The following is a 24,554-nucleotide window of genomic DNA, read 5'->3' on the forward strand; positions in this document are numbered from 1 at the left end:
GGGCCATGCCACACCTTAGGACTAAGCGTCCTGTACCGGGACTAAGGGCTATATCCTAGGGCTAAAGGAACAACAAGAAAAGACTGGTACTAACAAAAGCAAAAAGAAACCTTCACAGGATTGAGGTGATTGGACAGACACTACTTGCCAGAGCACAACTAAGTACTCTGTAGAGGAAAATAAGGTTATCCAGAGTCTTTATTATATATTATCCTGAAAGCTCAGAGGAGAAACTGTTGGTGACCCTGACTTAGATAAAGAGATTTTCGATATAACACCAAGAGCATCATCTATAAAAGAAAAAAAGGTAGTAAATTGGACTTCATCAAAATTAAAAACATTGGCTCCACCAAAGACCCTGTTAAGATGATGAAAAAGACAAGCTAGACACATGGAGAAAATATTTACAAGCTACATATCTGACGAAGGACTCATATCTGGAGTATGTCTCAAACCTCAACAGCAAAAAATATTCAATTAGAAAATGGGCAAAAGACATGAGAAACATTTTACCAAAGAGGCTATATGAATAGCAGATGAGTACATGAGAATATATTCATCATTATTATCCGTTAGAGAAGAACAAACTAATTCTGCAACTATACACCTATTAAAGCCATATAATAGTGGCAGTACCAAGTGCTGTCAAGGATGCTGAAAAATGAGCTCTGTATATTGCTGATGGGAGTGTAAAATCATGCAACTACTCTGGAAACATTTTGGCCATTTGGTAAACTAAACATTTGCTTACCATATTTTAACTCCATATTATATATCCATATGAATGTACATATTACATATTTACTTTGAGCTTTTTTTCAGAAGTATGAAATCTTATGTTCATGCAAATATCTATATATGACTGTTCATACTAGCTTTATTTGTAATAGACTAAAACTGGAAATACCAGAATATCACTCAATTTGTGAATGATTAAACAAACTGTGTTACATCCTTAGAATGGACTACTACTTAGTAAGAGAAATGAACTATTAATACCCAACAACTTGGATGGCTTTCAAGGGCATTATGATGAGTGAAGTGTCATATTAATATACCATTCTTGAAATTACAGTGTGAGAAAACACATCAGTGTGTATTAGTTCATTCTTATGCTGCTATGAAGAAATACCCAAGACTGGCTAATTTATAGGGAAAAGAGATTTTATTGACTTACAGTTCCACATGGCTGGGGAGGCCTCAGGAAACTTACAATCATGGCAGAAGGCACCTCTTTACATGGCGGGAGGAGAGAATGAGTGCCGAGTGAAGGGGGAAGCCCCTTATAAAACCATCAGATCTTGTGAGAACTCACTATTATGAGAACAGCATGAGGGAAACCGCCCCCATGATTCAGTTATCTCCACCGGGTCCCACCCTTGACATGTGGAGATTATTACGATTCAGGGTGAGATTTGGGTGGGGACACAGAGCAAAACTATATCACAGTGGTTGCCAGGGGTTAGGGATATTAGAGGAAGAGGGAGAGTTTGAATGCATAAGGATTGTATGAGGGAGATCTTCCTCATGATTGATTGGTTCTGTTTTTTGATTGCAGTGGTAGTTGTATGAATCTACACATGTGGTAAAGTGATGTAGAATTATATATACACATTGTACCAATGGCAGACTTTTGGCTTTAATATTGTTCTATAGTTATGTAAGATGTTACCATTATGGGAAACTAGGGGAAGGGCATATGGGACTTCTCTGTACTGCTTTTTCTATTCCCTGTGAGTTTATAATTATTTCACAATAAAAGTTCAAAAACACTTATTGGTTGGACATCACAGTCAGAACATAATAGAAGACAGAATCAGTGAATTATAGGTCTGTTTAATAGAAATGACTCAAACTGACACACAAAGCAAAAAGAATGAAGAAAACAGAACACAGTGTCTGAGACTTTGTGGAATAATATTACAGAAAATTATCTAACAGTCACATGATTTGACTCTCAGAAGGAGATGAAAGAATGAGATAGGAGTAATATTTGAAGGGATAATTGTTGAAAATGTTTCCAAATTGATGATAATGTCAGCTCACATTACCAAGAATCACACCGAACCCTGACCAAGATAATCCAAAGAGGACTACATCTAGGCTCATCATGGTCATACTGCTGAAAATCAAAACTAAAGAGAAAAGTCCTAAAAGCAATTAGAGAAATCCTATATATTCCATGCTGGGAAACAGTTACATGAATGCGTGCTGACTTCTCATTGGAAACCATAGATGCCATTAGACAGTGGAACAATATTTTTAAAGTGTTCAGAGAAAAAAACTGCTATCCCAGAATTCTATATTTTGTGAAAATACTGTCAAAAATAAAAGGGAAATAAGGAAAAAAAATGAGTAAATTAGTCTCCAAACTGAGAGAATTTGACTAGAAATGTTAAAGTGAGTTTTTCTTGTTAAAGTTAAATGAGCAAATATAAGCCTGGGTTTACAAGAATAATTGAAGAGTACTGTAGTGGTAAATATGTTGGAAAATAAACAATTTTTCATAACTTAAGTCTATTAAGGCCAGAAAAATGTATTGTGTGTTTTATAACATAAGTAGAAGTAAAATATATGACAGCAGTTGTATAAAGGGTTGGAGGAACACATGCGGAAGTGTTTAATGTGAATTTTATTGTATCCCTGTATTTTATGTGTATGTTTTATGTATATATTGTATATGTGAGTGTTTTTTTTTGGACAGAGTCTCACTCAGTCACCCAGGCTGGAGTGCAGTGGCATAATCTTGGCTCACTGCAACTCTACCTCCTGGGTTCAAGTGATTCTCGTGCCTCAACCTCCCGAGTAACTGGGATTACAGATGTGTGCCACCATGCCCGGCTAATTTTTTATTTTACTTTTTAGTAGAGATGGGGTTTCTTCATGTTGGCCAGGCTGGTCTTGAACTCCTGGCCTCAGGTGATTCATCCACCTTAGCCTCCCAAAGTGCTGGGATTATAGGCACGAGCCATGGTGCCCTGTATAGCCCATAATATTATGAGCTAATATTGTATATGTTTTTACACGTATGTGAAATAATATAATGTTGATTCAAGGTTACTTCTGATAATTTATGCATGCTATTATAATTGGAAGACTATCCAGTTAAAAAAAAAACCCTGAAAAATGAGAGTAATTACTAAATAGTGAATAGAAGAGATAAAAAGGAATACTTGGCTAATCATAGTGCCGTGGTGTTTACAACTAATTGATTGCAACTAGTTACAGATTTGTTTCTTCTCCACTCACTCCTGCTGCTTCACTTGACTAGTCTTAAAAGAAAAACTAAATTAACATCTAATCAGGAATAAGTCAGGAAAGGAGGAATAAAGGAAGAAAGATAAAATGGGGCAAATGATAGACTTAAACCTCACCATATTAATAACTGTATTAAATATGAGTAGCCTAAATATTCCCATCAAAAGGCAGAGACTGTCATATTGGGGGAAAAAAAAAGACCTAGGCTGGTTCCGTGGCTCACACTTGTAATCCCAGCACTTTGGGAGGCCAAGGGGAGTGGATCACTTGAGGTCAGGAGTTCAAGATCACCCTGACCAACATGATGAAACCTGTCTCTACTAAAAAAAAAATACAAAAAATAATTAGGTGGATGTGATGGTGCATGCCTCTGTAATTGCAGCTACTTGGGAGGCTGAGGCAGGAGAACGGCTTGAAACCTGGAGGCGTAGGTTACAGTGGGCTGAGATCCCGCTACTGCACTCCAGCCTGGGCGACAGAGTGAGACTCTGTCTCAAAACAAAAACAAAAACAAAAACATACAAAAAGTATGAGACATACTTTAAATAGGAAGTTAGACTTAAAAAATAGAAGATATACCATGGAAACACTAGTAACAAGAAAGCTTAAGTAGCTATATTAATAACAAAGTAGAAATTAAGGTAGTATTACTAGAGATAAAAACAGTTCATAATAATGAAAATTTCAGTACATTAGGAAGCGTTAACAATCCTTAATTTGTCTGTGTAAAATGAGACTACTTTAAAATATATGAAAGAAAAATTGACAGAACTAAAAGAACTTGATAATGACAAATTCATTATTGTTGGATATTTTTAAAATAAGTAGATAAAAATTATGTGAGAATATGGAAGATTTGAATGATATTAATGAAATTGAAATAACATTTGTAGAATGCTAATTCCCATGATTATACAATACCTTTATTTTGAAAGCATACTGAATAGTCACTAAAACAGACCATATTCTTGTCCATAAAACATATCTTTATAACAAAGTATTAAATTATTTATAATATGTTCTCTGACCATGATGGAATTAAATTAGAAATGTCTAACAAGAGGAAATCTAGAAAATCCCCCAAATGTTGGGAAATTAAGAAAAATACTTGTAACTCATGGGTCAATAAAATCTCACAAATTTTTAGAAAATATTTAAAGCTGAGTAATAAGGGGAACCTAACACATCACCACATTTGTGATGCTGCTAAAGTGGGTGTAAGAGTGAAATAATTCATAACTGAAATGCTCAGATTAGAGCAGTAGTTCTGAAAACTCTGTGCATCACAATTGCCTGGAAGGTTTATTGAAACACAGATTGTCAGGCCGGGCATGGTGACTCATGCCTGTGATCCCAGTACTTTGGGAGGTTGAGGTGGGCAGATCACTTGAGGCCAGGAGCTTGAGACCAGCCTGGTCAAGGGTGGTTTAGTAGAAACCCTGTGTACTAAAAGTACAAAAATTATCTGGGCGTGGTGGTACACACCGGTAATCCCAGCTACTTGGGAAGCTGAGGCATGAGAGTTGCTTAAATCTGTGAGGCAGAGTTAGCAGTGAGCCAGAATCTTGTCACTGCACTCCAGCCTGGGTGACACCTTGCCCCCCAAAAACAACAAAACACAAAGATTGTCAGACCCCACCTCCAAAGTTTCTCATTCTGTAGATTTTGAGTGGGGCACAATAATTTGCATTTCCAGTAAGTGCCCTTGTGGCTTTTGATGCTGCTGGTTTAGGGACTATTCTTTGGGAGCCACTATATTAGAAATCAAGAATGTTTTAAATTCCAGTTTAAGAAGCTAGAAAAAGGAGAGCAAATTAAACCCAGTGTGATTCAAATAAAGGAAATAATAAAAATAAGAGCTGAACTCAATGAACTCGATAAGTAACAATAGATAAAAAAATTATGATGTCCTGTGTTCCCAGAGGTAGAAAAGAATAAAAGAGATGAAACCAAACCAATAGTTCACATTGATAAATTGCATAAGATTTTTAAATCTCTAGCTAGACTGATCAAAAGAAAATAAAGAGAAAATACAAATTACCAACGTCAAGACTGGGAGATAGCAGTATGAGTCCAATGTATGTTAAAAGATACTAAGGAGATAATCTGAATAACTTCATACTTGACAACTTAAATGGAAAAAGTGCTTGAATGACAGAACTTTCTGGAACTGATAGAAAAATTTGGGGAGCCCTATATCTGTTAGTACATTGTTAAAAACCTTCCCATGATAACAGTTCCAGGCTTAGATGACTTCATTGATGAACTCAACACACACATGCTGTGAATGAACACACACATACACAAGCGCATATTATAGTAGATATATTAATACAGGGGTCCCCAAACCGGGCTGTGGACCAGGACTGGTTTATGGCCTGTTAGGAACCGAGCTGCACAGCAGGAGGTGAACGGCGGGCCAGTGAGCATTACTGTCTGAGCTCTGCCTCCTGTCAGATCAGCAGTGGCATTAGATGCTCATAGGAGCGTGAACCCTACTGTGAACTGTGCATGCGAGGGATGTAGGTTGTGCACACTTTATGAAAATCTAATGCCTGATAATCTGAGGAATACAGTTTCATCCCAAAACCATCCCCCTAACCCTGGTCCATGGAAAAATTGTCTTCCACAAAACTGATCTCTGGTTCCAAAAAGGTTGGGGACTGCTGCATTAATATATATTGATACTTAATTATATTCAGTCAACATCAGGTCTACTTAGCTTTATGAGAAGGTAGAAGACAAGCAACACAGCATGAACGATAACAGCACAGCGGAGGTCTTATGATGTACATATAGCTTGCATGTGGTGGTAGATGAGGCTGAATGGGTGTGGACCAACTCAGTTGAGGGAAATCATGTCTAAAATTGTTTGAAGTTGTTTTGTTACTGAGTTTTGACTGTTATCTGCCTTTCTATCATCTGTCTGTTCTTGTCTGTGTAAACATCTGTATCTGAGTTTTTAAAATATTCTGGATACAAGTTCTTTATCCAACATATGGTTGGCAATATTTTCTCTGTGGCTTGTCTTTTTATTTTATAGTATCTTTAAAACATTCTTAATTTTGATTAAGTCCAACTTGCCAATTTTTTCTTTTACGAATGGTTCTTTTGTTGTCTTAAGTCTTTCTAATGCAAGGTCACGGAGTTTTTCTCATGTGTGTTTCTAAAATTTTTGTAGTTTTGAGTTTTGTATTTTAACCTACAATAAAATTTTAGTTAATTTTGTATAGAGAGTTAGGTATGAATTGAGGGTTTTTTTTTTATTAAAAAAAATTTTTTTTGGTATCCAGTCAACAAATATTTAATGAGCACCTTCTTTAAGCCAAGTAATTGGGTAGGCCCTGGAGGCAAATAAGCAAAACAGGTGTTGTCCCTGTCTTTGTGGAACTTTCCGATGGGCAAAGGATATTAAACAGAGGAAGTTGAAGTAATAAAGGAGACTGAGAAGGAGCAACGGTTAAGTAGAAACTCCAGAAAGTTGCTAATGGAGGGAAAGAGAGGTGTGTGTTCTGTGAAGGAGAAAATGGTCATCTTTTTTACTTTTGAGTTACATAAGTTGAAAATAGACATTTCTATTGGATCTGGTAAGATGGGGTTATTAGTGACTCATAAAGAAAAATTTGAGATAGGAGCCAGATTGGGGTGATTGTATAGAAAACTAGAGGTGAACAAGTGGTGAATCTACATCTAGATAAGGCTTTTTTTTTTTTTTTAAGACAGACTCTTGCTCTGTTGCCCAGGCTGGAGTGCAGTGGCACTATCGGTTCACTGCAACCTCCGCCTCTTGGGTTCAAGTGATTTTCCTGCCTCACCCTTCCAAGTAGCTGGGGATTATAGGCATGTGCCACCACATCTGGCTAATTTTTGTATTTTTCGTAGAGATGAGGTTTCATCATGTTGGCCAGGCTGGTCTTGAACTCCTGACCTCAAGTGATCCACCCACCTTGCCCTCCCAAAGTGCTGGGATTACAGGCATGAGCCACCATGCCTGGCCTTCTAGATAAGTCTTAGAAAAAGTTTGGCTCTGAGTGTGAGGCATATGTAAGGGCCAATAGAAAAGATTCATCCTGGGGGGAATCTGGGCATTGAAGATAGACGTTGGAGAAAGGCCAACTGAAGGTAGATAATTCTTAAAATGGGTGGAAGGGAATGACCCAGGGTAATTGGTCTTAGATCAGAGAAGGAAGGGACACTTTATCCACTATAACAGGAAGAAAAAATGAATAAATGTAAATGAAGTGGGTAAGATTTGGTGTTGGATGATGAGTTATCTTCTTGAGCTCCTGGACTCAAGCAATATGCTCGCCTTGGCCTCCCAAAGTGCTGGAATTATAGACATGAAACACCACACCCAGCCTTGAATGAGCTATCTAATATATAGTGGCTTCTGACTCTGGGGTACAGCAAGGTCACTGTGAGAAAGAGAATAATGAGGCAGAGCAAGATGGTGGAATAGAGGATTCCACCTATCATCCCTCCTGCAAGGACACCAAGTTAACAAGTATCTACACAGTAAAAGCACCTTTGTAAGAACCAAAAATCGGATGAGCACTCATAGTACCGGGTTTTAACCTCATATCGCTGAAAGAGGCACCAAAAACAAACAAAAAAACAAAACAGTTCTGAATTGCCAACACCACTCCCCGATCCCCGCCCTAGCAGCAGCCTGGTGTGGAGAACATCTCTGGGCACTGGGGGAGGGAGAACATAGCAACTGTGAGGCACTGAACTCAGTGGTGTCCTGTTAGAGCAGAAAGGAAACCAACACCAAACTCAGCTGATGCCTGCCCATGGAGAGAGCATGTAATTCAGCCCTAGCCAAAGGGGAGTCACTCATCCCAGTGGTGGGAGCTTGAGTTCCTGCAAATCATACCACTGAGCGCTGCAGCACTCTTTGTGTACAAGTAATGTTGCAAGGCAGTCTAGGCCATAAAGACTGCAACTTGTGAGTCCTAGTGCTGAATTAGGCCCAGAGACAGTGGACTGAGGGGGCACGTGACATACTGAGATGTCAGCTGGATCAGCTGGGGAGTGCTGGCTTCATTCTTCCCCCGACCCCAGGCTGCATAGCTCGAGGCTCCAAAAAAAGACCCCTTCCTTCTGCTTGAGGAGAGAAGTGGGAAGAGTGGGGAGGACTTTGTCTTGCACCTAGGATACCAGCCCAGCCACAGCAAGATAGGGCACCAGTTAAAGTCATGAGGCCCCTGTTTCAGGCCCTGGCTCCCAGACGGTATTTCTAGAACACCCTGGGCCAGAAGGGAACCTGTTGTCTTGAGGGAAAGGACCCAGTCCTGTCAGCATTCATTACCTGTGAACCGAAGAGCCTTTGGGCCCTGAATAACCAGCAGTGATACCCCCATATTACATTTCGAGGGCCTTGGTGAGTCTCTAAGACTTGCTGGCTTCAGGTGAGACTTACCACATAACTAGTTGTGGTGTATGGGGCAAAACTCCTCCTGCTTGAGAAAAACAGAGGGAAAAGTAAAGGAGACTTTGTCTTGCACCTTAGGTACCAGCATGGCCAAAGAGGGTGGAGCACCAAAAGGGCTCTTGGGATCCCCGATTTCAGGACTTGACTCTTCGATGGCATTTCTGGACCTCCTGGGCCAGAGGGGGAGCCCACTGTCCTGAAGGGTGAGGCCCAGGTCAGGCAACATTTATGACAAGCTGACTTAAGAGACCTTGGGCCTTAAGGGAACATCAGTGGTAGTCTGGCAGTATTCCTCATGGCCTGGTGGTGGCTATAGGTGAGGATCCTCTCCGTTTGGAAAGAGGAAGGAGGAAGGGAGGGACTGCATTGTGTAGTTTCAGTACCAGTTTCGCTGCACTACATTAGAACACCAGGTAGACTTCTAAGGTTTTTGACTCTAGTCCCTGACTCCTGGATGGCACTTCTGGACCCACCTGGGACTTGGGGGACCTTGCTGCCCTGAAGGGAAGGACAGGCCTGGCTGGCTTTGCCACCTGCTGATTGTACAGCCCCAGGGCCTTGAGCGAACATAAGCAGTAGCTAGGGAGTGGTTATAGCAGGCCTTGGGTAAGACCTAGCACTTCTCACGTCTGTCCCAGTGCTGTCATAGTGGTAGTAGCCACAGAGGTGCTTGTGTCACTCCACCCCAAGCTTTAGGTCTTTAGGTGGCTCAGAACAGAGAGAGAAGGAGGGAGAGAGAGAGAGAGAGAGAGACAGAGAGACAGAGAGACTGACTGACTGACTGACTCTGTATGTTTGGGAGAAAGTAACGGAAGGGAATGAGTGTCTGCCTGGTGATCTAGAGAATTCTTCCAGATCTCCTCTAAGACCATCAAGGCAGTACATGTCTGAGTCTGCAAGAACCATAGTGTTACTGGGCATGGGGTGCCCCCTAAAGCAGATACAGCCTAGATCACAATACCCAAGTCCTTTCAAATATCTGAAAAGCCTTCCCAAGAAGGATGGTTACAAATAAGCCCAGGCAGTGAAGACTATAATAAATACCTAACCCTTCAATGCCCAGACACTGAAGAATATCTGCTAACATCAACAACATCCAGGAAAACATGACCTCACCAATGAACTTTATAAATAAGGCACGAGGGACCAATCCTGGAGAAACAGAGATAGGTGACCTTTCAGAGAGAGAATTCAAAATAGCTATGTTGAGGAAACTCAAAGAAATTCAAGGTAACACGGAGAAGGAATTTAGAATTCTATCAGATAAATTTAACAAAGAGATTGAAATAATTAAAAAGAATCAAGCAGAAATTCTGAAGCTGAGAAATACAGTTGGCACACTGAAAAATATATCAGAGTCCTTTACTAGCAGAATTTATTAAGCAGAAGAGAGAGTTAGTGAGCTTGAAAACTGGCTAATTGAAAATACACAGGCTGGGCGCAGTATCATGCTTGTAATCCCAGCTCTTAGGGAGGCTGAGGCTGGATTGCTTGAGCTCAGGAGTTTGAGACCAGCCTGGGCAACATGGTGAAACCCCGTCTCTACAAAAAAATACAAAAATTAGCTGGGTGTGTTAGTGTGAGCCTGTACTCTGGAAGCTGAGGTAGGAGGATCGCTTGAGCCCTGGAGGTGGAGGTTGCAGTGAGCTGAGATCATGCCACTGCACTCCAGCCTGGGTGACAGAGTGAGACCCTGTCTCAAAAAAGAAAAAACAAGAAGCATGCCTACAAGATCTAGAAAATAGCCTCAAAAGAGAAAGTCTAAACGTTATTGGCCTTAAAGAGGAGGTAGAGAAAGATAGAGGTAAAAGGTTTATTCAAAAGGATAATAGAGAATTTCCTGAACCTAGAGAAAAATGTCAGTGTCCAAGTACAAGAAGGTTATAGAACACCAAGCAGATTTAATCCAGAGAAGACAACCTCAAAGCATTTAATAATCAAACTCCTAAAGGTCAAGGATAAAAAAGGATCCTACAAGCAGCAAGAGAAAAGAAAGAAATAACATAAAATGGAGCTCCGGTACATCTGGCAGCACAGTTTTCAGTGTAAACCTTAAAGGCCAGGAGAGAGTGACATGTCATATTTAAAGTACTGAAGGAAAATAACTTTTATCCTAGAAGAGTATATCTGGTGAAAATATCCTTCAGATGTGAAGGAGAAATAAAGACTTTCCCAGACAAACAAAACCTGAGGGATTTCATTAATACCAGACCTGTCCTACAAGATATGCTAAAGGGAATACTTCAGTCAGAAAGAAAAGGACAGTAATGAGAAATAATCATCTGAAGGTAGAAAGCTCACTGGTAATTGTAAGTACACAGAAAAACAGAGAATATTGTAACACTGTAATTGTGGTGTGTAAACTACTTCTATTGTAAGTAGAAAGACTAAACTATGAGCCAATCAAAAGTAATAACTACATCAATTTTTCAAGATGGTCAGTGCAATGAGATCTAAATAGAAACAGCAAAAAGTTTAAAAGCAGGGGCCTGAAATTAAGGCATAGAGTTTTTATTAGTTTTCTTTTTCCTTGTTTGTTGGTTTATGTAAACAGAGTTAAGTTGTTATCAGGTTAAAATAATGGGTTATAAGATAATATTTGCAAGCCTCATGGTAACCTCAAGCCAAAAAACAAAAACAAAACAAAACAAAAACACACAGTGGATACACAAAAAATAAAAAGCAGGAAACGAAATCATATCCCTAGAGAAAATCACCTTCACTAGTGGAGGACAGGAAAGAAAGAAGGAAGAGAAGATCACAAAACAACCAGAAAACAAATAACAAAATGGCAGGAGTAAGTCCTTACTTACCAATTATAACATTGAATGTAAATGGACTAAACTCTCCCGTCAAAAGACAGAGACTGGCTGGATGAAAAAACAAGACCCATTGATTGTTGCCTACAAGAAACACACTTCACCTATATAGACACACACAGGCTGAAAATAAAGGGATGGAAAAAAATATTCCATGCCAGTGGAAACCAAAAAAGAGCGGGAGTAGTTATATTTACATTAGATAAAATAGATTTCAAGACAAAATCTGTAAGAAGAGCCAAAGAAGGTCACTACATAATGATAAAGGGGTTAGTTCAGCAAGGTGATACAACAATGTAAAATATATATGTACCCAACACTGGAGCACCTAGATATATAAAGGGAATATTATTAGACCTAAAGTGAGAGGCCTTGATACAATAATGGCTGGAGACTTCAAACCCCATTTTCAGCACTGGATGGATCTCCCAGACAGAAAATCAACAAAGAAGCATCAGACTTAATCTGTACTATAGACAAAAAGGATCTAATATTTACAGAACATTTCATCCAAGAGGTGCAGAATGCACATTCTTTTTCTGAGACATGAGTTATTCTCAAGGTTAGACCACATTTTAGATCACAAAACAAGTCTTAAAACATTCAAAAAATTGAAATAATATCAAGCCTCTTTTCTGACCACTATGGAGTAAAACTAGAAATTAATAAGAATTTTGGAAACTTTACAAATACGTGGAAAGTAAACAATATGCTCCTGAATAGTGGGTCAGTGAAGAAATTAAGAAGGAACTTGGGGGCCAGATGTGGTGGCTTATGCCTGTAATCCCAGCACTTTGGGATGCCAAGTTGGGTGGATCGCAAGGTCAGGAGTTTGAGAGCAGCCTGACCAACATGGTGAAACCCTGTCTCTACTAAAAAAAAAAAAAAAACAAAAAAACCCCAAAAAAATTAGCCAGGCATGTTGGTGTACACCTGTAATCCTAGCTACTGGGGAGGCCGAGGCAGGAGAATGGCTTGAACCTGGGAGGTGGAGGTTGCAGTGAGCTGAGATTGCGCCACTGCACTCCAGCCTGAGTGAGTGAGACTCTGTCTAAAAAACAAACAAACAAAAAAGAAGGAATTTGGGAAGTGAGGTGATGGGGCAGAGGCTGGCAGCTCAGGCAGTGACTGTGGCATATCATGGCCTCATGGTGCCTCTCACTGTGATGAGCATGTTCTGGGGCTTCGTTGGCTTCTTGGTGCCTTGGTTTATCCTTAAGGATCCTTACTGGGGAGTTAGCATTACCATATTGGTGACCTGTCCAGTTTTCTGCTATCTCTTTTGGCTGATTTCAATTCTGGCCCAACTCAACCCTCTCTTTGGACCACAGTTGAAAAATGAAGCCGTCTGGTATCTGAAGCATCATTGGCCTTGAGGAAGAAGATGTACTCTACAGTGCTCAGTCTTTGAGGTCACGAGGAGAGAATGCCTTCTAGATGCAAAATCACCTCCAAACCAGACTACCTTTCTTGACTTGCCCATTTTGGTCACCAGTTGCCTTAAACATCAGCACCATATTTAAATGTCTTATTCTACAATGTAGTGTTTTTTCCTTCACTTTTTTACACTTTAATGAATTATGTCCCTACTTAAACTGAACTGTGCTGACTCCACAAAATGATTATGTACTCTTCTGAGATAGAAGGTGTCTTCTTCTGAGAGATATGTTACTCCTTGGAATCTGTGCATTTGAAGATGGCTCCTGCCTTCTCACATGGGAACCAATGAAGTGTTTAGAAACTGCTGCAAGACAAGTAATACTCCAGTGAGGCAGTCAGTAGGAGAGCATTTTCAGAGGGAAGAGCTGTCTCAACAGAATTACACCTTACTGTATTTTCAGGATGAATTTATTATTTCTGCTGTCTTTTGGAATAAATTATTTTTCTGCTTTCTATGGGGGGGAAAAAAGAATTTGGGCCAGGAACTGTGGCTCATGCCTATAATCCTGACACTTTGGGAGACCGAGGTAGGCAGATCACCTGAGGCCAGGAGTTCCAGACCATCCTAGGCAGCATGGTGAAACCTTGTCTCTACAAAAAAAAAAAAAAACCACAAAAAAATTAGCCAAGCATGGTGGCATGTGCCTGTAATTCCTGTTACTTGGGAGGCTGAGGTGGGAGGATTGCTTGAGTCCAGGAAGTGGAGGTTGCAGTGAGCTGAGATCATGTCACTGCACTCCAGCCTGATTTCAAAAAAAAAAAAAAAATTGAAAAATTTCTGGAAACAAATGATAATGTAAATACAGCATACCAAAACCTTTGGGAGGCTGGACATGGTGGCTCATGCCTGTAATTCCAGCACTCTGGGAGGCCGAGGCAGGCGGATCACTTGAGGACAGGAGTTCGAGACCGGCCTTGCCAACATGGTGAAACCCCATCCCTACTAAAAATACAAAAATTAGCCAGGCATGATGGCAGGCGCCTGTAATTCCAGCTACCTGGGAGGCTGAGGCACAAGAATTTCTTGAACCTGGGTGGTGGAGGCTTGCAGTAAGCCAAGATCACACCACTGCACTCTGGCCTGGGTGACAAAGTGAGATTCTGCCAAAAAACTAACAAACAAACAAAAAAAAACACACCCTATGGGATACAGTAAAAGCAGTACTCAGAGGTAATTTTATAGCTATAAGTGCCTACGTCAAAAAGAGGAAAAACTTCAAATGAACAATCTAACAATGCATCTTAAAGAATTAGAAAAGCAAGGGAAACCCAAATCTAAAATTAAAAGAAAAGAAATAATAAAGATCAGAGCAGAAATAAATGAAATTGAAATGGAGAAACAATATGAAAGATCAATGAAACAAAAAGTAGTTTTTCTGAAGAGTTAAAACAAAATGACAGACCTTTAGCCAGATTAAGAAAACCAGAAGATCCAAATAAATAAAATCAGAAATGAAAAAGGACACATTACAACTAATACTGCAGAAATTTAAAGGGTCGTTAGTGACTACTATGTCAACTCTATGCCAATAAATTGGAAAATCTAAAAGAAGTGGACAAATTCCTAGATACATACAATCTACCAAGATTGAACCATGAAGAAATCCAAAACCTGAACAGACTGATAACAAATAATGAGATCAAAGTCATAATAAAAGTCTCCCAGTAAAGAAAAGCCAGGGACCTGATGGCTTCACTGCTGAATTCTACCAAACATTTAAAGCAGAACCAACTAATACCAATCCTACTCAAACTACTCAAAAAAAAAAAAACATAAATAAAATAAGACGAGGAGAGAGTACTTCCAGAATTACTCTACAAGGCCAGTATTACCCAGATACCAAAATCTGACAAAGACATATCAAAAAAAGAAAACTATGGGCTAGTATCTCTGATGAATATTGATGCAGAAATCCTCAACAAAATACTAGCAAACTGAATTCAGCAATACATTGGAAATATCATTCATTAGAGAGCGAATAATGAGTACCCAAGGGATTTGAGTAGAGGAGGAGATATGAAGTGTCATCTCAGAGACGGGGAAAGCTGGCCCTCTAGGGAAAGAGAATAGGGCTCTACAGAAACCAGGTTTGCGCTGGAGAATTCGTGGTGAAAGAAGTTAGTCAGCCTAGTTTATGCTGTTCTCCAGAAGATAGCTGAGTTTCAGTCAAGAGAGGGGTTGGATCTCTTTGGAGGGAGAGAGTGGCCACTTACAAACCCTCTTGCACAAAGCCCTGTGTTTCTGAGTCTTTTACCCAGGACCTAGTTTATCCAGTCTAATAGGAAAGCCAAGGAAGAAAAGCTGTGAGAAGTGAAGAGAAGCAATTAGAAGACTAATTGGCTTAGTCTTTTGTTTTGTTTTGTTTTATACAAGGTCTCACTTTGTCACCCAGGCTGGGGTGCAGTTGGGCAGTCTGGGCTCACTGCAACTTCTGCCTCCCTTCTGGCTCAAAGCAGTATACCCACCATAGCCTCCCAAGTAGCTGGGACCACAGGGGTGCGCCACCATGCCTGGCTAATTTTTGTATTTTTTGTAGAAATGGGGTTTCACCATGTTGCTGAGTCTGGTCTTGAACTCTTTGATGCTTTTCTGGAAAAACTATCCTGTTGGATTTGAAACTGAAGTTGAGCTTACGTATTTGTTTATTTTTTTTTTTATTAATGTGTCCTCATGGAGTACTTTGTATCCCATTCCTGCTTTGGTGTAGTTTTCTCAGTTGTTTTGTACACTGTATATTTTGAGGGGCCATAGGATGCCATATTTTACATCAGACACAGTGTGTGATTATTTCTTGCTTCTTTGTAGTCCCAAGCTTAGACATATCATTTAAATCCTTCACATTATTAATTTCAGTGAATTTACCCTTGTATCTCACAGCTAAATAGACTTCTTTTTTTGTTACTTTTTGGACAGTAGGAGAGGCAAATTTGTTGAAAATCATAAAGCAAGAGTTGAATAATAATCACATTTTTGTGTAGAATGAAGTGAAACATCCTGGATTTGTTTCTTAAGCTGTGATGCTGAAGTACATATCATTTGGAGAACTGCCATGTTTGAATCACTTTTGCATACAAATTAAACATCTCACATCAAAGAATTCTTTAAAGACATGCTTTCTAATTTCTTAAAATGATGGAATTCATTTAATTTCTTATCTGACATCTCATAGAACAATTTTTAGCTTCTATATTTGCTGCTATGACTAATTTTGGTGCTCGTTTCACCTAGGCCATGAATGTACCTTTGCTGTATTTTTTAGGGCAGCAGGTATGAGACTAACATATTTGAATGTAGTGTAAGTTAGTAATCCTTGGGAACCTAGCAAAGCATCACATTTAATTTTCTACTAGATGAAAGAAACATGGAAACAGAATTAGAGATGGAAAGAATTGCATAAAACACAACTAATCAGAGCTGATCCCCAAAGCAGAAAAATGCAATTTAAAGTGAGCTTCCTTTGTATTTCTACTATTTGAGGAGTGTTGAAGATATGACTTTTAATAGTATAGTAACAAGTAAATAATACTAGTTATATTTAGCAAGCTCAAAATTGTAATATTAGAGTTCTCTATGCCATAACTTTTAAATTATTACAGCATCTAAAAGACCCAATTTTAATTACAGGGCAATAGTAACTTGGCTTCTTAAGAAAACATTCATATAGGAGGTATAGTTGTGGTTCTGTTTCAAAATGTGTGTCATATAACCCTTGATAAATGTATGTATCATCCACACTGCAGTAGATGCTTACATTAGATACAGAAGTGGGGACCTGCCACAACAGTGTGGCAGTACCTGGATTATATGCCTCTGGCTTGGTTTTCTCTGCCTGGAATGGTTTCTCCTTCCATATTCATCAGGTTTTGTTTGTGGTTTCCAGAGGGCAGCTGTGAGATTAGAAAACGGGTATGCTCTTTCCAGTATAGTTGCTAAGAGTCGTGGTCAAGGTACCTTATATTGGTAAGAAGACACAGAGCACTGTTACTGTTATCATAGGTAGGTTTCAGAATGGGGAGGCCTCTGCTGACTGCCAGTCTTTTTGCACCTTCCTCTTTTAGCCACTGCCATGCAGTTGCTTGATGGGTAGATTAAAAGGGGGAATTCAGAGGCTGATTCTGTGATACATCTCTGAGATGACGTATGGATTGTTATCTCTTGTGATCCCGATAGTTTTTTTTGTTTTTTTTTAAACCAAGGATGGATCTATAGGCCCACTGAACAGATGTGAGATGGATTTGGGCTAAGACTCCATGTAGCACCTGATCTAGATAAGTTCTTAACTTGAGTATTGGACTATGGTGGCACTTGAAAGGGTCTGGGTAATTCCATTTCTCCAGTGCTCAGTCACATGATAAATGCTGAAGACTCCCTGGGGAAGGAAAATGTTTGGGAACTATGGCCACTTTGCAGGGGTCTCAAGGAACCTCTCTCTAGGTTAGTTGGGGAGCTCTAGGTCTATGAAGCAGGTTAGATCTGGGATCTGGGTAAGAAGCTGTGATTTCTTTATGGGACTTGACTTAGGTTTCTGCTCAGTAAATCTAGAAATGTTCTTATTAAATGTCAAGCATCAACTTAGGAGACAGACACCTGATGGTCAATTTACCATTGATTCTTGTGGGTCAGAATATTCTGATCACCACATTGCCCTTTGACTCACTGTGGCAGTTGTGCCCACCTTGTCTGTGCAGATAAGGGCTGCTACTGGCCTTTACTAATCCCAGATCTCACGATTTCCACTGTGATCAGAGAACCAAATTCCATTGTTAGTATTTCTCACTGTCATCTCTGGCCTATAAGGATAGCCACCTTAGAGCTCTTCAAAGATGCTGGTGCTCCCTTCATTAAGATGGTCTCCCAGGGTCATGTAAGAGGGACGGTTTAAGGGGTGGCTGAGCAGGCTGTACTTTGTTGAGTCATTCCAGCCTTTTCAATTTCCAGAGCTTTTAGATTCTGTCCTCTCTGGCAGTGGTTCTCAACATTGATGGCATGTTGGTGTTAACTGAAGAATCCCGAGGCTCCTGAATTTGAAGGGGAAAGGTTGATTTCTTATGCAGCCTGCAGGTTGGCTATCTTGACAGGCTGGGGAGTGTGGCCTCTGGCAGAAACTGAAAGCAGGCACTTCGAGGGAGGGAAGAATGGAACAGGAATTTATGCCAAATGAGTTAGCTAAGTATACATGTTTAATGATTAGAGGATAAGCTGTGAATATTCATGAAAGGGGTCACATGCATGTGTAGAAAGTAAACATGCATGTTACATGCAGCCCATGTTCAGTTTGGGGTGGAGACTTAACATTTAAGTGCATTACAATTAGGCCCTAGGTGAAGCAGAAGGTGGGAAGGCACTCAATACACAGCCTCTATAAACCGGCCAGAACCAGTCCATGGTCCATGATCTCTTATCAGGAGAAAGTTACTGAAATCAGTCTCTCGTCGAATCAAAACTGTTGTTTTGGCTTGTGAATAGGGGAGGTTTTCAGTTAGTCAGCATCTGGCTGTCAGTGGGCTGCAGTTGTTTCAGTAGTGCCTGTCTTGAGGCCAGTGCTTATTTAGCTGCTAGAGAAAAACAAAAAATCCTGTGGCAGTTAGAACATAGTTTATTCTTTAAGTGTAGGGTGCGTGATCTAACCCTTGCCTAGCATGGCCTTAGGTCTTGTTTATGATTTAGCATCTTATTGCCATGAGGAGTCTGTTCTGTCAGTCTTATGCTCTCTATTTTAACATTTAAATAAGTTCTTATGCCCAGGCTGTACCCCATATCATTTAATCCATATCTCGGGGGGTGGATGGAAGTGTCTCTAGTCTTTAAAACTACATGAGTGATTCTAATGTGCAGGCAATATTGAGTACCACAGTAGTGGTTCTCAAAGTGTGCTCCTAGACCAACAGCATGAGCATTAATTGGCAACCTGTTAGAAATGCAAATTCTCAGGCCTTACCCCAGATCTACTAAATGAGAAACTCTGAGGAAGGGGTTTTGCAATCTATGTTTTTACAGACTCTTCAGTGATTCTGATGCACACTAAAACTTGAGAACCACTGCTCCAGAGTATGCTGGGGAAATTATAGCATTTTGACTTCATTAGAGGCCGTGTTTCAGTTGTTCAGCCTAGCAGACTCCCAGGTGTTTGAATCTCTGCTCTCCCAGCTGAGGCATTGTGAGTGTGAGCTGCAGAACTGCTTTTGAGACTTGGTTTGATTCTCAGGGGAGATTTTTTTCACCACTGCTTCGTTTAGTATCAAGGTCTCAACATTTCTTGCCAGCCTCTGTTGCAAGGCCTGGTTCATTTCTTATTCATATATCCTTGAGTTGCCAACTTAATATTAATGGTCTCCTATTTGGTACTACACTATGGGCAGGCGCTGAGGGTTGTCTCTTGTTCCATTTCAAAAAGTCATTTCAAGGTCACCAAGAGTTTAGCACATCTCCCCCCACCCACCTGGGGTTAAAGTATCCTGCTTCTCTCTGTTGTCTCTATTTGTTCTCTGTTGTTCTTTCTCTATCTCTCTGTTGTCCTGTTTTCTCTGTTTCCCCTTTTCTTCAGTTTTCTTCTTTTCTATTTTTGGTCTTTGAGGTTTTCTTAATTTCTTGCAAATTTAGGTATGCATTTTATAAAGATATTTTATCCAGCATTTTTTGTTCCTTTCAGTAGGAGTAATATTCAGAAGATTTTGTCTGCTATTCACCAGAAATGGAAAAAGTAATTTTAATTGAGTAATTAGTTTTGAACTATAGATTTATTACAGATTTATTGCAATTCGATACCTAATTTCTTGACTTAGTCTGCATGGCAAGATTGATCAGTATACTTTTTAAAATGAAAACAAATTTTTTTAAAGAGTAGTTTTCGGCTGTGAATCCATCTGGTCCTGGACTTTTTTTGGTTGGTAAGCTATTAATTATTGCCTCAATTTCAGAGCCTGTTATTGGTCTATTCAGAGATTCAACTTCTTCCTGGTTTAGTCTTGGGAGGGTATATTGTGTCGAGGAATTTATCCGTTTCTTCTAGATTTTCTAGTTTATTTGCGTAGAGGTGTTTATAGTATTCTCTGATGGTAGTTTGTATTTCTGTGGGATTGGTGGTGATATCCCCTTTATCATTTTTTATTGCGTCTATTTGATTCTTCTCTCTTTTCTTCTTTATTAGTCTTGCTAGCAGTCTGCCAATTTTGTTGATCTTTTCAAAAAACCAGCTCCTGGATTCATTGATTTTTTTGAAGGGTTTTTTGTGTCTCTATCTCCTTCAGTTCTGCTCTGATCTTAGATACTTTTTGCCTTCTGCTAGCTTTTGAATGTGTTTGCTCTTGCTTCTCTAGTTCTTTTAATTGTGATGTTAGCGTGTCAATTTTAGATCTTTCCTGCTTTCTCTTGTGGGCATTTAGTGCTATAAATTTCCCTCTACACACTGCTTTGAATATGTCCCAGAGATTCTGGTATGTTGTGTCTTTGTTCTCCTTGGTTTCAGCCGAATTCTACCAGAGGTACAAGGAGGAGCTGGTACCATTCCTTCTGAAACTATTCCAATCAATAGAAAAAGAGGGAATCCTCCCTAACTCATTTTATGAGGGCAGCATCATCCTGATACCAAACCCTGGCAGAGACACAACAAAAAAAGAGAATTTTAGACCAATATCCCTGATGAACATCGATGCAAAAATCCTCAATAAAATACTGGCAAACTGAATCCAGCAGCACATCCAAAAGCTTATCCACCATGATCAAGTGGGCTTCATCCCTGGGTTGCAAGGCTGGTTCAACATATGCAAATCAATCCACATAATCCAGCATATAAACAGAACCAAAGACAAAAACCACAGGATTATCTCAATAGATGCAGAAAAGCCCTTTGACAAAATTCAACAGCCCTTCCTGCTAAAAACTCTCAATAAATTAGGTATTGATGGGACGTATCTCAAAATAATAAGAGCTATCTATGACAAACCCACAGCCAGTATCATACTGAATGGACAAAAACTGGAAGCATTCCCTTTGAAAACTGGCACAAGACAGGGATGCCCTCTCTCACCACTCCTATTCAACATAGTGTTGGAAATTCTGGCCAGGGCAGGAGAAAGAAAGAAAGGGTATTCAATTAGGAAAAGAGGAAGTCAAATTGTCCCTGTTTGCAGATGACATGATTGTATATCTAGAAAATCTTATACAAAAATTAATTCAAGATGGATTAAAGACATGTTAGACCTAAAACCATAAAAACCCTAGAAGAAAACCTAGGCAATAACATTCAGGACATAGGCCTGGGCAAGGACTTCATGTCTAAAACACCAAAAGCAATGGCAACAAAAGCCAAAATTGACAAATGGGATCTAATTAAACTCAAGAGCTTCTGCACAGCAAAAGAAACTACCATCAGAGTGAACAGGCAACCTACAGAATGGGAGAAAATTTTTGCAACCTACTTATCTGACAAAGGGCTAATATCCAGAATCTACAATGAACTCAAACTAATTTACAAGAAAAAAACAAACAACCCCATCAAAAAGTGGGCAAAGGATATGAACAGACTCTTCTCAGAAGAAGACATTTATGCAGCCAAAACACACATGAAAAAATGCTCATCTTCACTGGCCGTCAGAGAAATGCAAATCAAAACCAGAATGAGATACCATCTCACACCCGTTAGAATGGCGATCATTAAAAAGTCAGGAAACAACAGGTGCTGGAGAGGATGTGGAGAAATAGGAACACTTTTACACTGTTGGTGGGACTGTAAACTAGTTCAACCATTGTGGAAGTCAGTGTGGCGATTCCTCAGGGATCTAGAACTAGAAATACCATTTGACCCAGCCATCCCATTACTGGGTATATACCCAAAGGATTATAAATCATGCTGCTATAAAGACACATGCACACTTATGTTTATTGTGGCACTATTCACAATAGCAAAGCCTTGGAACCAACGCAGATGTCCAACAATGATAGACTGGATTAAGAAAATGTGGTACATATACACCATGGAATACTATGCAGCCATAAAAAGTGATGAGTTCATGTCCTTTGCAGGGACATGGATGAAGCTGGAAACCATCATTCTCAGCAAATTATGACAAGGACAAAAAACCAAACACCGCATGTTCTCACTCATAGGTGGGAATTGAACAGTGAGAACACTTGGGCACAGGAAGGGGAATATCACACACCAGGGCCTGTTGTGGGGTGCGGGGAGGGGAAGGGATAGCATTAGGAGATATACGTAATATAAATGATGAGTTACTGGGTGCAGCACACCAACATGTCACATGTATACATATGTAACAAACCCCTGCACGTTGTGCACATGTACCCTAGAACTTAAAGTATAATAATAAAAATTCTTTAAAAAAATAAAGAGTAGTTTTAGGTTTACATCAAAATTGAGAGAAAGGCACAAAGACATCTCATATATCCCTGCCCTCACACATGTGCAGCCTTCCCTATTAACATCCTGCACCAAAGTGGTTCATTTGTTCTAGTCGATAAACCTACATTGACACATTATTGTCACCCAAAGTCTGTAGTTTACATTGTGCTTTGCTCTTGGTGTTATACATTTCTTTGGGTTGAGAAGAATGTATGAAAACTTCTATCTACCATTACAGTATAATACAGAGTATTTTCACTACCCTACAAAGCCCCTGTGCTCTGCCTATTTTTTATTTTTCCTTTCCCCTAACCCCTGGCAGCCATTGACCTTTTTACTGTCTTCATGGTGTTGCCTTTTCCAGAATGTTGTATACAGTCTGTGGTTCATGTGCTGCTTCTCTGGTGGTTGGTGCTTTGCAACCCTGGTGTCAGATTCATGACATAAATGTTGGTACAGATCTCAGCTGTTATACAAATGCTCCTCTACCCTAAGATATGGGTGCAATAGTTTACTGTTTTATTAGCAATTCTTTTAAAGTAGTACAACTCGTTCATGACTACCTCTAGCTAGAGTGATGTTTTTGAATTGAATGATTAGGGTTATCTCTCAGTCAGGATAGGCTAGCTTATGTTATGGTAACAAAAACCATCAAAATCTCAGAGGGTTGCTGCAGGCCTAGGTGGCTCTTGTGGGCAGCTGACCTCAGCACTCCAGGCTGCTTTCATCTTATGTGGCATTTCTATCCAGCATAGTGCCTTACAGTTTCCTGAGGCGGAGGAAGAGAGTATGGAAAATTGCACATAGGAATACATACATCATTTCCACTTTCAGTTAATTGGCCAGAACTAGTCACATGGCCCTACCTGACTCTAAGGGGGCTGGGAAATGTTTTTGTGTCAAGGAAGGGCAGGAAACTGGACAGCACTATCTATTACTTTTTAAGGTTGATTCTGCCTAACTTAGGCATAAAGGGTATTTATTAGAAGAAAATGAGCAAGGTCAAAGGCTCCAAGAGAAGATTGGAATAGTCTGCTATTCCTGGCAGCTGGACCTGGCAGCTCCTGAGGGTTTCTGGACCTGGACTGTCTTGGAGTCCTGTTTGGGGATACTGCTAGAAGGAAAAAGTGAACGTCACCTGTTCCTTCACTCTATGTCCAGGTTCAGATTCCTGAGCAAGAGCCTTGCTGGCTGCAACTTAGGTTGTGGCTCTGCCCTTGACTGTACCCAGAGTGTAGGAGGAAAGGTGTTTCTGAGGAGAGCCAGGGACCCTTTCAGGTTTTGTATTTGAAGGGCAGAATGTCTGATTTGCCATTCTACAGACCAGGCACAGTGCAGGAAAGGTATTTCCTCAAAAGGAAGTTGACTGGTGTTAAGAAGAGGGGCTGGATGACTGGTGACCAAAAAATGGCAGATTTCTTTTGTAGTTGACATTTGTTGACATCTAATTAAAAAAATCCAGGAAGTTTGTAAAGTTTGTGTACCTAGTATCTCCAAACTTTTTAAATGACTGTGAAAGACTGTATGAGAAATCTGCTTATGCATTTTACTTGCTTTTCCTGACAGTTCATTATCTTTAAGAGAAGGAATCTACCAGTTACAGGCTGTTTGTTTACATTTAGGCCTCAACAGGGAAGTGACAAGATAGCAGTCCTTGCTTCTCCTTGATTAAGCTTTAGGAGTTAGATGCCAACTACAGATGCCAATTTGAATGCATTTAGCCAATTAACATGCAGAGAATTAGAGATAATGTTAAAACTTTGATTTTGGTGCAGATGTCACCAAAGAGATCTTCTTATAGATAACCTTGCAAGGACATTTTCAGAGTTATTAATTACAGAACAGAATTTTATTCTCTTCAGTTTCATTATCTGTCTCCCCTGGCATTATCGGCCTTCCCTTATCTGTTCAGTATGTCCATTTTCTTTTTTAACCAACACCTGTGAAACCAAGAGTTTGAAGTTTCAAGTAGACAGATGTGCTTTTACTTGCGAAGGCTTAATCAAATATACAGCATCCAAAGGAATCTAAGATTTAATACAAATAAAATAGAACATGGATTAAAAAAGGAGTGGGGATTATGAGGTTTACAGTGTTCTTATTTTATGTGCCCTACCTCTGTTTGGGTCATTGAAAGTAGTAGTGTTCTAAGAAACCACTTAGAACAAAGGGCAAAGTGGTATCAAATAGAATTCCCTCTTCATTTGGGATCGTGGAATGCCTCTTATTTCAGGGGTTAGGGAA

At 39.7% G+C, this 24,554-nt stretch overlaps 2 protein-coding genes across 7 annotated transcripts in view; both read left to right on the plus strand.

Moving 5' to 3' along the window:
* Positions 1 to 24,554, plus strand: part of ULK4 (unc-51 like kinase 4) — a 722,036-nt gene that overhangs the window by 92,972 nt on the left and 604,510 nt on the right. The gene's annotated exons all lie outside the window — the stretch shown is intronic.
* LOC129033618 (V-type proton ATPase subunit e 1-like) lies at positions 12,550 to 13,019 on the plus strand. The gene has a single exon (XM_054482414.2). It carries the CDS (start codon positions 12,609 to 12,611, stop codon positions 12,885 to 12,887), a length of 279 nt encoding a protein of 92 aa, XP_054338389.1. The 5' UTR covers positions 12,550 to 12,608; the 3' UTR covers positions 12,888 to 13,019.

Source organism: Pongo pygmaeus, chromosome 2 (genome assembly GCF_028885625.2).
Source record: "Pongo pygmaeus isolate AG05252 chromosome 2, NHGRI_mPonPyg2-v2.0_pri, whole genome shotgun sequence".
Taxonomy (NCBI): domain Eukaryota; kingdom Metazoa; phylum Chordata; class Mammalia; order Primates; family Hominidae; genus Pongo; species Pongo pygmaeus.

What these genes read in the sequence shown, in the direction of transcription:
- LOC129033618 (XM_054482414.2), top strand. Translation starts at nt 12,609, where the DNA reads ATGGGGCAGAGGCTGGCAGCTCAGGCAGTGACTGTGGCATATCATGGC.